Raw genomic sequence first — 12,943 nt, 5'->3', positions numbered from 1 at the left:
ACTGAGCAGCGTAAGAAGTTGCTTACCTGAAGTAGGTAGAACAAATGCTGATAGGCTTCCAACTTCTCTCTCTTTTCTTTACTCAGTGCTTTCAAACCTCCCCTTTGTTTGTTCAACATCATCATGTCAGAGAGCTGTTCCTTGTTCTTCTTGGTAAGTTTTTTGCTATGAGAAACAACATCCTGGAAAGAAAAAACAGGTATAGATTTCACTCTGAGAAGTTTCTAACAGGCAATACTGGAGAACACTTGCATCTGAGAGCCACTTCTTTTGGACGTGGAAATGCAGGGTCAAGGAATGCCTGGGTCTATTAAAGTAAAGCATTATTTGCTATGGCAGCAGTTTCTCCAACTGGAAATACATGTTCTGCTTTGTTCCTGATTTTGTGAATTTGTCTGAAACCCTAGAAGGGTTAGTCACTCTTGGTAGCAATTACTATCAGAGCTAGTAGCATTCTGAAGATGCTTGGAAATGTTTTCCTTTTTTAAACTGGGCCTACGGTTTAAAAATACTGTTCCATATTCAGCTAGCTCACTGCCTTCCACATACTCTGACAGCAATGGCACTTTTCACCGCAAACACCAGACCAACCACTGCAGTTTCCTTCTAAGACAAATTCCACTACACCAATTGAATTTGCACTCAGAGAAGCCTATTGTAATGAATCCAGGACCACATGAAAAGCTGACCAATACTTCAGCTTGAAGAAAAAGACAGTGCTGTATCAGCAAGAGCCTTTTTTTTTTTTTTTTTTTTTTTAAATTTATCACACCAGCCAAGCTTAGATAGAGGGGGCTTTCTTTAACCAACAAGCAACCGAGCGGCATAAGCACATCTGCCTCCAAAATCACCCCCCTGCCTGCAAGCTTGTGGCATGTGACTCGTTCAACAAAAGAGTCACAAAGCCCTTAAATACAAAACTTTTTGCATTCATTAGATCAAGATAGTCTTGTTGCCTTTTTTAGCTTCAGGACTTTTTTCTTCTCCTACAGTTTTCTTTCTAGGGATACAGACTAAATTAGTGGAATAGACTAAGAACATGGAGTAAAAACTAAGTCTGGGGAATCGTTTTCCACTGAGCCTTAGCAACTGACATCTGAGGCGAGAAGCTCTCCATGCTAGCTACCACTGGGCTCAATTCAATATGTAGCTGGTCTCTCAACAAACACATTTCTTACCTGCAATGTAATTTTGTTTTTCACTAGCAAACCAATTTTGATATCCATGAGATTGAGGTCATTTTCCAGTTGCTGATTGGATCGGATCAAGGTTACAACTTCTTCACGTAGTTTCATTAGCTCAAGCTCCTCCTGAAAATCTTGGTCACTCTGATCGAGCAAGTGGACAAATTTCCGAACCACGGCCATAGGTGGGTTTTCAGCATTAACTAAAAAAAGGCAAGAAAATAGACAACACTAGAGGATGGCATACAGAAGTAAATATGTGCCTTATCTGTTTAAACAGCATATCAAGGAGCACCCAGAGGCAAATTAATACCATCATGTCTAGACAGCTTCAGATATTTTGATTTTCCTGTTTTCAGAAAAATGTAAGAGAAGTAAATCAAAAACGAAGTCAGTATTAGTATAGGGCAGTCACACTGTCAGAGCTAACTGCAAAGCTATAGTTCTACTTTTCAGCAGGAAAAAAAAAAAAAAAAAAAAGACAGCTAGAATAAAGTTCTCCTTTAGCCTCAGGAACTACCTATTCCCTGTGCTGCCCTATCAAATTCATGCCAATTGTTCCTCCAAGCTGTCTTGCTGTTATAGATCACACAGCCATATAAGTCAATATCATATTATTGGTTGGAGAAAAAGCTTGACATGACGCAGCAATGTGCACTTGCAGCACAGAAAGCCAACTGCATCCTGGGCTGCATCAAAAGCAGTGTAGTCAGGAGATCAAGGCAGGTGATTCTCCTCCTCCACTCCACTCTCATGAGAGCCCAACCTGGAGTACTGTGTTCAGCTCTGGGGACCCCAACATAATAAGGAGGATGTGGAGCTGCAGGACTGGGTCCAGAGGAGGGCTAAAAATATGATCAGGGGGCTGGAGCATCTCTCCTATGGAGACAGGCAGAGAGAGTTGGGTAATCTCTTCTATGAATCTATGATCCCTCACAGAGATTTGAGGCACATCAGTTTTTATCCTCTTGACAATACTTACTGAGGGTTTTGTAGTCCTCTCGTGCTTTGTTTGCTCGGATAAAGGCTTGAATTTTTACAACATCATTTATCTAGGATTTAAGAAAAAAAAAAGCACTTGACATCACTCCAGAACCAGTACCAAAGTCAGGTACAGAAAACATTTAACAAGATAGCCTCTTACATGGTTTCTGAAATACTGCAGACGATCTCTATAACGTCTTCTGGCTTGATACATCCTGGTCATTGACTGAATCTATTGAAAGGCAACAAAAACATCAGACAGAAACCTTATCTACAAAGTTCACTACCCCAAAGGTTTACCAAAAAAGTCAGCAGGGAACTGCACTACCTTTATTACTTGGTCCTTTTGTGCGCGTAGGTAATCCAATCGGATTTGATATGCTTTCCTTTGCTTGTAGCCACGCCACTGAGACTGAAATCAAAATAGGCATGCTCACTTTACTTTTCTAATTAAACGGATGTAATTACAAATCTGAGTTTTGTGTTCCTCAGCTTCCACCTGCCCTTTTGACTAAATGAAGCATGAAGGAGATATGCTTGTCTTGCCAAGAGATACACTGTGTGAAACATTAACTATTTCCCAACAGTAATCATGAGAGACTTGAAACGACCCCATGAAGAGCCTTCTGAAGCACAGTTAGGGGTCAAGGACACAGTGAAACAGTCAAGTTGACAGAAGCTGTTCTACCTGAAGATCATGTGTTAGCTGCTGCTGCTGGTGAGAACAATGATGTAACATTTAAGCCTTCCAAGACACACTGCCATGGACACTTGGGAAGAGAAGTCAGGCAAGGGGTTGGACTACACTTAAAGGGAGAGAGCGCTATTTTAATGAGCTGGGAGTGGGTGTGAAGGTATATTTTGTTAAATATATGGTCAGAGTATGTGCTACTTAGGCAGAAACAGACAGACACATACTGCTGAAATAATAAAATGGTAATAGGGTGCAAAGCAGCTATTTAACTTGCAAGCATTTCAGTTACAACACCACAGAAAGAGTTTTGTTGTTGTTGTCCTGTAAATGCACCCAATTTCATGCTGAATTATCCTACCATCTCTTTCAGGTCCTCAATCCTCCAAATCCCTGAACAAATCTGAAGAGAAGCATCTTACTCAAAAATACTGAAAATTTTGTTGTTCCTCTTGAATTCATGACGAATCACAGCAGCACACTCTTATGGTATTATCACCATCAACACATACAACACAGTTCACATTGCCTTACTCCCAAAACACTGAAACATGCAAAAAAATAATTGGTAAAGCTTCCTCAAATAAGTTTTTCTGTCTCCCATTCCATGTGATTATTGGATTGATTATATATGACACCTAAAAGCAAATAATATACCAAAACTCACTGGGAGAAGGAAACATTTTTAGATAATTTACAATACAAGGCAAAGACAGTTGTGTGCTGTAGCTATTGTTTTGCTGTAGCGACTGTTTTGAACTGAATAAAAATCATCAACTGCAGAATACAAGTTCCAAACAGAACTAATTCATTACCTGAATGCAAGTGATTGCTGGGACTTGCTTCTTCAAAAAATTCATTCTTGAGTTGAATTCCTGGCGAACTAGATAGCCTCGACAGCAAGCCTGAAGTTTCATAATCAGGTTCTCATTCGCAAGCCACAACTGTTCTCGGTTGTATGCTGCAGTGACTCCGGATATGGTGCTCTGATTTAATGTTATGATAGGAAGAGGTGCCAGAAAAAGAAAATGGAAATACAAGAAAAAGGATGTGACACCAGCTTTCCACATTATGCTTACAAGAAACTCCAAATTTGTCATTCAAAAAACAGTGACATGATGGTCCGGTACTCTTTTAGTGACAGGATAAATTTTTCTGAAACAGGACATGGAGTTGTGACACACACAATCTGATGATGCCTAGCAAATCAAATGATTTACTAAGCTTTTTAACATGACTATAGCATTGAAGCATTCTATCTTAGAGCTGCATTAAAGGTGGGAATGGTACGAAATCCACTTTTGAGAAAAAGGACATGCGTTAATCTACTCTACCTGTATCTCTTCCCGTGACAGCTGAGTGTCATTCTGTACAAATCCTGCTGGTTCATCCCATCCTCCCTCTTTGGTCCGTAGGTTATGATAATAATGATAGCCTCCTCTCACCCAGTGTTTCACCCACTCACTGCCATTGCCCCCTAAGAGTAGAAACTGCAGTTAGAAGTCTGAAAATCTGACAAGTGTCCTACCTTTCACACATACAAATGTTACAGCCAGGAAATCTACTTTACAGATTCGTCTTCCTCCAAGTGAGGAAAGGAATGTTTCCGAGTCCCTAATGACATCATAAGAGAGCTATCTAAACACAACACATTTTAGACATGGAGAACATTGTACTGCTCACACACTTTCTTTGAAAAATAAACCCCTTATTTCACAAAGCATCCACAGCTACCATTTACAACACAAGATTTCTTCTCAGGGGCTTTTTTACCTCTGGTTCCAATTCCATGTACAATAACCTTGCATTTATTTCACTAACGGTTAGCTACTTATGGTGTACCTGCTGCCCTTTTCTTGACTTCTGACAGTTCTTGTTGGTACGTCTCAGCACATTCTGGAGTGACTCCGTACAGCCCAACATCAGGTGAACGCAAGGCACTCAGGGTCTGGCTAACATCACCATGATCTACTGCTTCATTAATGGCCAGAATTCCTAAGGAGACTTGGATAACACCAGGAAGCAGGTTAGCTCAGGGGCTCAGTAGCTCACAGCAAGCACAGAATGGCAGAACAGAGCAAGGCAACATGAACATACCCTTAGAGCTGGGGTGTGTGTAAGACAATGCAAATTTTAAGTGTACATTTTAAGCATAAAATATAAATAAAAAACAAACTGGACAATTTGCAGTATAGAGGCCTCTTCAGTACAGACTGTCCAACCATGTGTGGAACCGCACCTGACAGCATGTCATTTGTGTGCCCATAAGTCCCAGCATGGTGCTGATTTACCACCAGAATATTTTCAACACACGAAGTTACAGCTCTCCTCTGACATCTGTTTCAGTGTGGTGGTTCGACAACACTAAATCTAAACCACTACATTCAGTTAACACAGTTTCCTCTGGCAGAGTCCAGTCACAACTCAAAAGAGGTCTTTCCAACAAGAGCAGTAATTACTTAATTGTTTCTGCAGACAAACAACATTGTTATAAAGACTGGGATGCAACAATGGGTGGATCAGTCCACCTGCAAACTACGTTAAGGAGAAAAGGTGAGTATAGTGTAGACGTATAGTACCCTCTGTATCTGAAAAACATGTGAGTGCTTGTCTGGTAATACCTAAGAGAGCCAAGGAAAGACAACAGTCCCATATGCAAGAGAACCAAGACAAGACAACAATACCTTATGCAAATAAAAGGTCATTCATTCATTCATTCTCACCAGAATTCTCACCATTTCAATTGTGCATGTGAACACTCTCACATCTAACTAACCATACACAGACATGCACAATTAGTCACAAATGACAAACAACTTGATAGAGATTTGTCCAACGAGGTAATGTCTGCCTAATGCTCACATGCAAAACTGGGAAAAAAATTGCATATCACGCCACAATAGAAGACATCTAGTATTTGAAGAATCTGAATTTCACTTCTCAAAAAAACACACCTGCACCAATAAGCCTGTAGGTTCATGTGCTTTCCTTTGCCACGTGTACATGACATTTCTAGCACCCAGCCTTTCCTTAAATAACTGGTATTTGGCTGGTAGTGGGGATTACTTGCAATACTGTGCGATAATACTTACATCTCTGGGACTCCTCTGTGTCCTTGTTAGCCTTATGAATCCCATCCTGAATTTCATCTAGCCACAGAACAGCTGTTTCATCCTGTGTGTCCTGAAGAGAATACAACAAGAAAAATATATGGTATCAGGAGAAAAGTATCACTATTTTTGCAAAGTAAGATAACCTATATTCAGAAATAGCCAATAGAGGACTTTTCTATATCAGAGAGAATAAGAAGTATTTCAATCTTCCTAACTGACTTCAGCACACGGACATCATCTGGATTTGTGACTGGCAGAGACTACTATGGCATTACCAAACTCAATTCTTTCTCCTAGACAAAAAAAATCTTTTCAGGAAACAGAACAAACAAGAAATCCTGCCAGTGGGAATCACTCTAATAACTGAGTGAACACAAGGCCAGGGACTTGGTACCAGTTAGTCCTAAAGCCATACTAGCTAAAAGGATACTACTTTCCAGGAAGTTGGTCCTTCACCAGAAGATGACTACACAGAGCTGCCGATGCACACCTGTGTGCAGAAATTAATAAACCTTTTGGTAACTAACATCACATTAGGCTGCTAATTTCCATGACCACAACACTTCACAAACCTGTACAAACTAGCAAAGCAAAAAGCATCGTGCATATTGTGGACGGGTGTACATACACAGCAGTCAAAGCCATGTTTTAAATCTTTATTTTAACAGATTGCTTGCAAAGGAGCAGTGATGACACAGTATTCTGTATTTTGGCTGGGAAATCCAGACAAATGAGCTCATGTTACATGCAGAAATTTGAGACGAGGAAAGGGACAAGTGTTTTGCAAGTCCCAAAATATACATAAAGAACAATGAGCCAGCAGTTGCCAAGCATAAGCTTTTCCCCACCTACTGGTGCTTCCTGTAGGTAACTACTGAAAGAAATGCCAAGATGCAACAGCCATCCCTCTGACAACTTTCCTCATACAAACAGAATACAGGAAACGTTTAGTTCTGGAATGGAATAGTACTGCACAAAAGAACCACTATTTACAACATTCAAGAGCTTTAAGGCCAGACTTAAAATGAACGTTTCCTTACATGCTTTTGGCAGATCTGAAACTAACTGGCTAAATGACACTTCATTCCAGAGCTTAACATGACCTTCACAGGCAGATTTCATCTGAAAGCCAGACAGTCCCACAAGAGTACCAGCAACAGCTAAATTCCTGTCCAGGGTATGGGGGACACTGTAACTCTACTGTACTATCTACCCACAGAACTCAACCCAAAGACTACCAAAACCATTCTCTGCTTCTCTACAGTCTTGCTGCTTCAAGGCTTTCTGCAAGGTACACACAGTGTAACACACTACAGAGTCTATTGTTTTCTTCTCTTTCACCTCATCACATCAGAAACACGCATGATACAGCACTTCCCATTCAAATAAACAACAGAGCAACATCTTCAGGTGAACTATAATCCCTCTCAGCCCCAACACTAGTTCGTAACAGTTGGCTTCAGCTTGTGTTTATTTTCCCCACATTGTTACTTTATAATATGATCCTTCCATTTCTGGAATTACTCCCATGCTTCTGCGAGAAGCCCTTTATTTATCTTATGCCTAAATAAGGTAATTTCATACCCACTCAGAAGTTACCAGCACAGTCTGGCACAAATTTAAGCACAGGATAAAAAGATGTCATTGTTTCATTCTGACTCAGAGAGAGGAAATGCTTTAGCACAAAATGGATCCTGAGGAACATTAACCCTGTCAAGACCCTTGGGAAAGCTGCTTAGCAATTTTCATCAGAATTGCATACAGTGTTCAGCTATTGTCATCACACCGGTTTACCTTTAGTCAAAAACAAAACATTCAACAAAATCTTAGACCTTAGCCACTCTACAAAATTGTGCATTGCTACTTAGAGCAATGAGCTCCACAGCAGAAAAAAGAAAACCGAACACTCTGAAGCCCCTGAACGCAGACATTTGCTACTTCTCTGTAAATAGATGAGGGGGAAAAAAAAAAAAAAAATCAGTGTCCTATCCCTACTACCCAAAAACCACTTGCGTACACACACGTGCAACTCTTCATCCTTTCTTATACCTGTAAGATGGAACTTGCTCTTCCTCTCTTCATCTTCACCTTTCACTTAGTGAAAGCTGCAACTATGTACAAATAGGTAGAAGTCCTTGGCTAAGGACAACTTCTGCCGCAAAAGTCATAAGCTATGAAAATGTCATCAGGTGAGAAATACCATATATTTTGCTGGTAGCATGTATGTTGCTTCACATCTTTTTTCTAATTTATCACTTTACAGATTTTTTCTGCTTTCAGAAACTTTCTTTTTTGCCATATATAACTACACCTAAGACTATATTTAATAAAGAACATTAGAAGAAAATACTTAAACTTGCAAAAAACTTGCAATCGAAAGTTCAGTACTCCTGGAATGAACATGGTCTCCTCACAAAAACAGGTGATGAGTATTATTTTTCCACAAAAAAAGATACATATCTCACTTGGGACCCAAGTTGCAGCAAGCCACAACGTACACTTGATATCCTTATACCCATTTCCACAGTTCATGGATTCACACTGTTTGCTGAAATCTCTTTCTCTAGTACCAAAGGATCCAAACTGATTAGTTAAGATCTGCTGAAGGTATGTAGAATGTCCACCTCTCTCACCATTGCCAATTTTGATTCCAGTCTTTCAAGACCAGTAAGAATCCAGTAACACTAATGCACAGGTCTTTCAAGAGATGCATTTAACTGCACTTACCTGTGCTTTCTCTCTCTTGGCTCGAAGTAGTGTATCCTGATAATGCTGTGCTACCATCGGGGCTACACCCTCCAATTTTGCTGCAGGAGTCTGTAAGGCTTGGAGAGTCTTCTTGGTGACCCCTTCATCCAAAGCTTCGTTAATAAGACCAATCGCCAAAATCCCTAGGGAGGAACGCAAAGGGGGAGAAAAACAAACTTCCATTCTTGGTCAACAATAATCATAAGCTTCACTTCAGAAGTGAAGTGCGGTTAGTCCTTCCTAAATCAAGTAACAGCTCAGAACCACTACATTTTTAACAGAAAACATTATTTACTAGTAAAGAAACCAAGGCTACTTCTTCCACTTAAAGCAGTCATGATTCTTGAGCATTGCAATTAAAAAAATAAAGTTTAAAAGAAAAAAAACAAAACCTCAGGGAGATCACATGCAGGGACAAAACTGAATCCTCACACACCCAGCTCAGAGCTTTTAGAAGAGAATTATCAAAGCCCGAGTAACCAGAGATCACAATATTCCAAGGTTCTGGCTTCTCCAGAAAGAAATCCTCACATGAAACTAAAGATTGCATGGAATACCATTTAAAAATACAGTAACTTTGTATTTTAGAAAACTCTTTTATTAAGGACATACGTAGTATCAGCTGTATTATCAGAAAAGTGGATGCTATCCAAGTACAGTAAAATTTGCCGTTCAGCAATATTAAGACCCTACCGTCAGCTAAATGCAAACAGAGTCTACATCTATAGCAACTGTGTCCTGAAAACCATTAAATAATTCAGGTAGAGACGAATCCCAGAGTTCATCCAATTCAATTCCTGCTTAAAGAAGTATACAACCATGGTTTGTTCAGTGCAGAACAAACAAGTCTTTTAGAGAAAAGAAAGGAGCTCAGTGTGGGAATCTCCTGCTTTGGTTATTGTATTCAAAGACTGTGACTCTTCAACACAAGGCTCACAAAACAGAAGTTCATACAAAGAACAGAACACCTTGGGTTAGAGATTATATTTGGATTGAGTAGAGATCGGGGAAAAATATATGTTGAGGATGTTTCAAGAACTGCATCACTAAAATGATGGCATGGTTTCTATCAAAAAACAGTTACGATAACTTAAGAGAATATATATATATATATATATACACACACACACACACATATATATAGTGCCACAAAGCTTGAGGACCTTCTCTGACTAATTTAACTTATTCATAGAGAGACAATAAAACTTTGCATAAGGGCATATACAAAACAGACCAAAGAATTAGGAAATTCCCCAGGAGAACAATTTACCTCATTACAGGATTTTCTGCACCTTTTCTTACAGGATAAGAAGCATTAAAAGAACCAAGGACACTGGGATTACACAGACTTTTAGAATTCCCCTGTGACCACCTACTATTAAACTAACACAGTTAAACTAACACCGTTGTGTGCACCCCCAGTGTGGTGCCCTGTTTGTGTGGTTTCAACAAATCTCCTTATGTGATCCAAATAGGAAACACAGTGTCTATCTGGAGATGCAGGAAACAACTTAACCAAGACAGCAAGCTTTTAATTTAAAAGTTAACCCTCCCTAGAGTAGAAGCTTTGCGCAGTGAAGGACAACACACCAAGTTCACAAGAAGAATGGCAGAAGACATTAGCTTGCCTCGGTGTACAACATAAACTTTAGGATCACCTCCAGACTTGTGGCAAATCTCTCCTGCCTTATGATGCAAGGCTCTGAGCCTTGCTGAGATATTAAATATTACAAAATTATAAAAGATGGCTTGAAAGTTAGTGTCAAACCCAGGAGGTTTTCAGTATAGGTCATAAACAAAAATTAAAAACTCTTACTGAAAATGAGAAAAAAAAATATTAAACTATCTGAAACAGAACATCACAAGGGTCTACTGAAGAATAAGTTTATTTAATTTTACTATTTTCAAGGACTCCTCTATCTTCACTCTGGATTTAAAGCCAACGAATGCTGTCTTAGCACAAGAACAATTACTCCAATTTTCTGTTCTCATGAAGTTTTCATAATTACACTCAGGCTCAGTTTTTTATCACTGCTAAAGGACTTGTATTAACAAATACTACTGAGAAATAGAAAGTAAAAAACATGCAGAGCTAGAAATATAGAAAATACATTATTAACACTCATTCACCATTTTCAGTTTCCATCAGTGATTTCTTTCCTTTGTAAGTACATAATTTTCAGCACTCACACTTGCTGCGCAGAGTGGTTTGGGTTGGAAGGGACATCAAAGATCACCTAGCTCCAAGCCTCCCTGCCACAGGTAAGGCACACCTTCCACTAGACCAAGAAGAGTGTAGACCAGGCTGCTCTAAGCCCCATTGAACCTGGCACTGTATATGTATATCCTATACATCTTCCCGTTCTCTTCAATATAGGGCTACTGACCAAACGCCCGTAAGCGAGTGCAATGTATTACTGGTGATTCCTCAATCACACCTTTTATATAACTGCAAAGAAACAGGTTTCCATGCTCCAAGGTCAGTAAGCCCTCTAGGGAAACACTGAGCAGTGTGATTGCAGGGCATGACACACACAGTACAGTTGAAGGATTAACTCCAGAAACATAGTCATGGTGAGAGCTCAAATATCACTGTCCCTGCACCCAGAGAGCTGGAGTCTTACCAGTGATCTGGCGTTAGACACTTGTAACTTCAGAGGGTTTTTGCACATCTTCCAATTAGGGAGCTAAGCTGGGAACTAAACTGGGGAATGGAATACTGAGAAGGTAAAAAGACCAATGCACATGAAAAAAAAAAAAAAAAAAAAAGGAATAAAAGGAATAAAAGGAAAAACTGAACAGGGGAAAAAGTTGCTGTCAAAGAAAGGATAAGACTTCAAGAAAAGTATCTTCTACTGAAAGCAGCAAATTAGGAAGAAGGATGGAGCACTCCAAGACAAGGCTACAACTGAGAGATTTTGATAATATTACCTTAAATTTGGGGGATTGAAGCAAAATGAGAAGATTCTAGACTAATCCTAGACACTGACAGCAGACAATGCATTTTCAATCCAAAAAGGGTTACAATTTACATTGGAAGGACTAAAAATCAGTTTTGAAATACTGATGTCAATACCACAAGCACAACAAACTGTCTGATCACTCCAACAAGCAGTCCTGAAATCAAGACTTTCATGTTACAGATCACCAAGTCTTGTTCACAACTAAGATCTTCCTAGAGATCTAGCGTACAACACAACTACAAGTCAATCAGTAACTTTTTGTATTGACACGCACCTAATTTTAGCACTCCTTATAAGCCACAATCAGTCTAGCATGAATTGAACAGAAAAACTTACTTTCGTGTTCTTCATGCACAACTTTATTCACATGATCAACACATGATTGGATATCATTCCACGTGATAAATTCATTTCCTTCTGCACTTCTTTCAGCTTTCAGCTTCACCAAATCATCAATGTATCTGTCAGAAAACAAAACCCAAACCCAGTAAACATCACATTGCAACAAGCTGCTTAGGGAGAACACAACCCAGCACTGAGAACTGCACACGAAGTGGGAGAGGTAACATGAGGGTTGAAACTGGAAACGGGGAGAAAAGAGAAATGCCTGCATGTGTGGAGCACATGTGAAGTACATTCAAACAGACAAAAATGCACTGAAACACTGAATAAGGGTCCAGGGCAAAGAAAACAGTGGGTGAGCTGGCATTAAGTACTAGTGACAACCTAATGGTATTATAGCATGGCTTTAATGTGAAATCCATGAGAAAGCATTGAGAGACAGCACGAGAATCAGACCAGTAAGAAACGGTAATAGCAAAAACAAGATGCAAGAGACAGCACAGATTAAATCCGTACTGTAACAAATAATGTAGCAATAATGTAAAATTTAAGAGATGGAAAAGAAAATTCATGAGGTCACGGAACGTAAGCAACATCAAGGACAGGCACGATTCCTTGAATCACTCACCTCTGCGAGTTCTCCTCCTCAATATTTGTAAGGCCTGTGACAGGACTGCTCAGTTGTTTCCACACTGTATTCATATCCCCTGAATCCAAAGCCCTGTTAATCAGGGCCACAGAAGACAGCATCTCTACAGCGACAGATAGTTCTGGATGGGTGAGGTGGCCCTGCGCACAAAGAGGACAACAAATTAATTCCATTCGCTCTATACAAATTTGCTGCACATAAAAAACAGTGGAGTAGGTGTCAGAAGAGACATGTAACAAGGCAAAGGGACATCCTTTAAGATAACAAAG

At 39.7% G+C, this 12,943-nt stretch overlaps 1 protein-coding gene across 1 annotated transcript in view; it reads right to left on the bottom strand.

Moving 5' to 3' along the window:
* IQGAP1 (IQ motif containing GTPase activating protein 1) overlaps positions 1 to 12,943 on the bottom strand; it is a 54,865-nt gene that overhangs the window by 17,575 nt on the left and 24,347 nt on the right. Inside the window, exons 13-24 of the mRNA XM_015638692.3 lie at positions 12,654 to 12,814; positions 12,020 to 12,144; positions 8,700 to 8,863; positions 5,952 to 6,042; positions 4,702 to 4,863; positions 4,194 to 4,336; positions 3,675 to 3,845; positions 2,497 to 2,580; positions 2,329 to 2,400; positions 2,167 to 2,236; positions 1,179 to 1,387; positions 27 to 182 (exon numbers count right to left, since the gene is read on the bottom strand). Of these exons, the coding sequence (XP_015494178.1) occupies positions 27 to 182; positions 1,179 to 1,387; positions 2,167 to 2,236; positions 2,329 to 2,400; positions 2,497 to 2,580; positions 3,675 to 3,845; positions 4,194 to 4,336; positions 4,702 to 4,863; positions 5,952 to 6,042; positions 8,700 to 8,863; positions 12,020 to 12,144; positions 12,654 to 12,814 (1,608 nt within the window). The remainder of the gene's footprint in view (positions 1 to 26; positions 183 to 1,178; positions 1,388 to 2,166; positions 2,237 to 2,328; positions 2,401 to 2,496; positions 2,581 to 3,674; positions 3,846 to 4,193; positions 4,337 to 4,701; positions 4,864 to 5,951; positions 6,043 to 8,699; positions 8,864 to 12,019; positions 12,145 to 12,653; positions 12,815 to 12,943) is intronic.

This window comes from Parus major, chromosome 10, assembly GCF_001522545.3.
Source record: "Parus major isolate Abel chromosome 10, Parus_major1.1, whole genome shotgun sequence".
Taxonomy (NCBI): Eukaryota; Metazoa; Chordata; class Aves; order Passeriformes; family Paridae; genus Parus; species Parus major.
The sequence above is the reverse complement of the archived record's forward strand: the minus strand, read 5'-3'. Positions and strand labels throughout refer to the sequence as shown.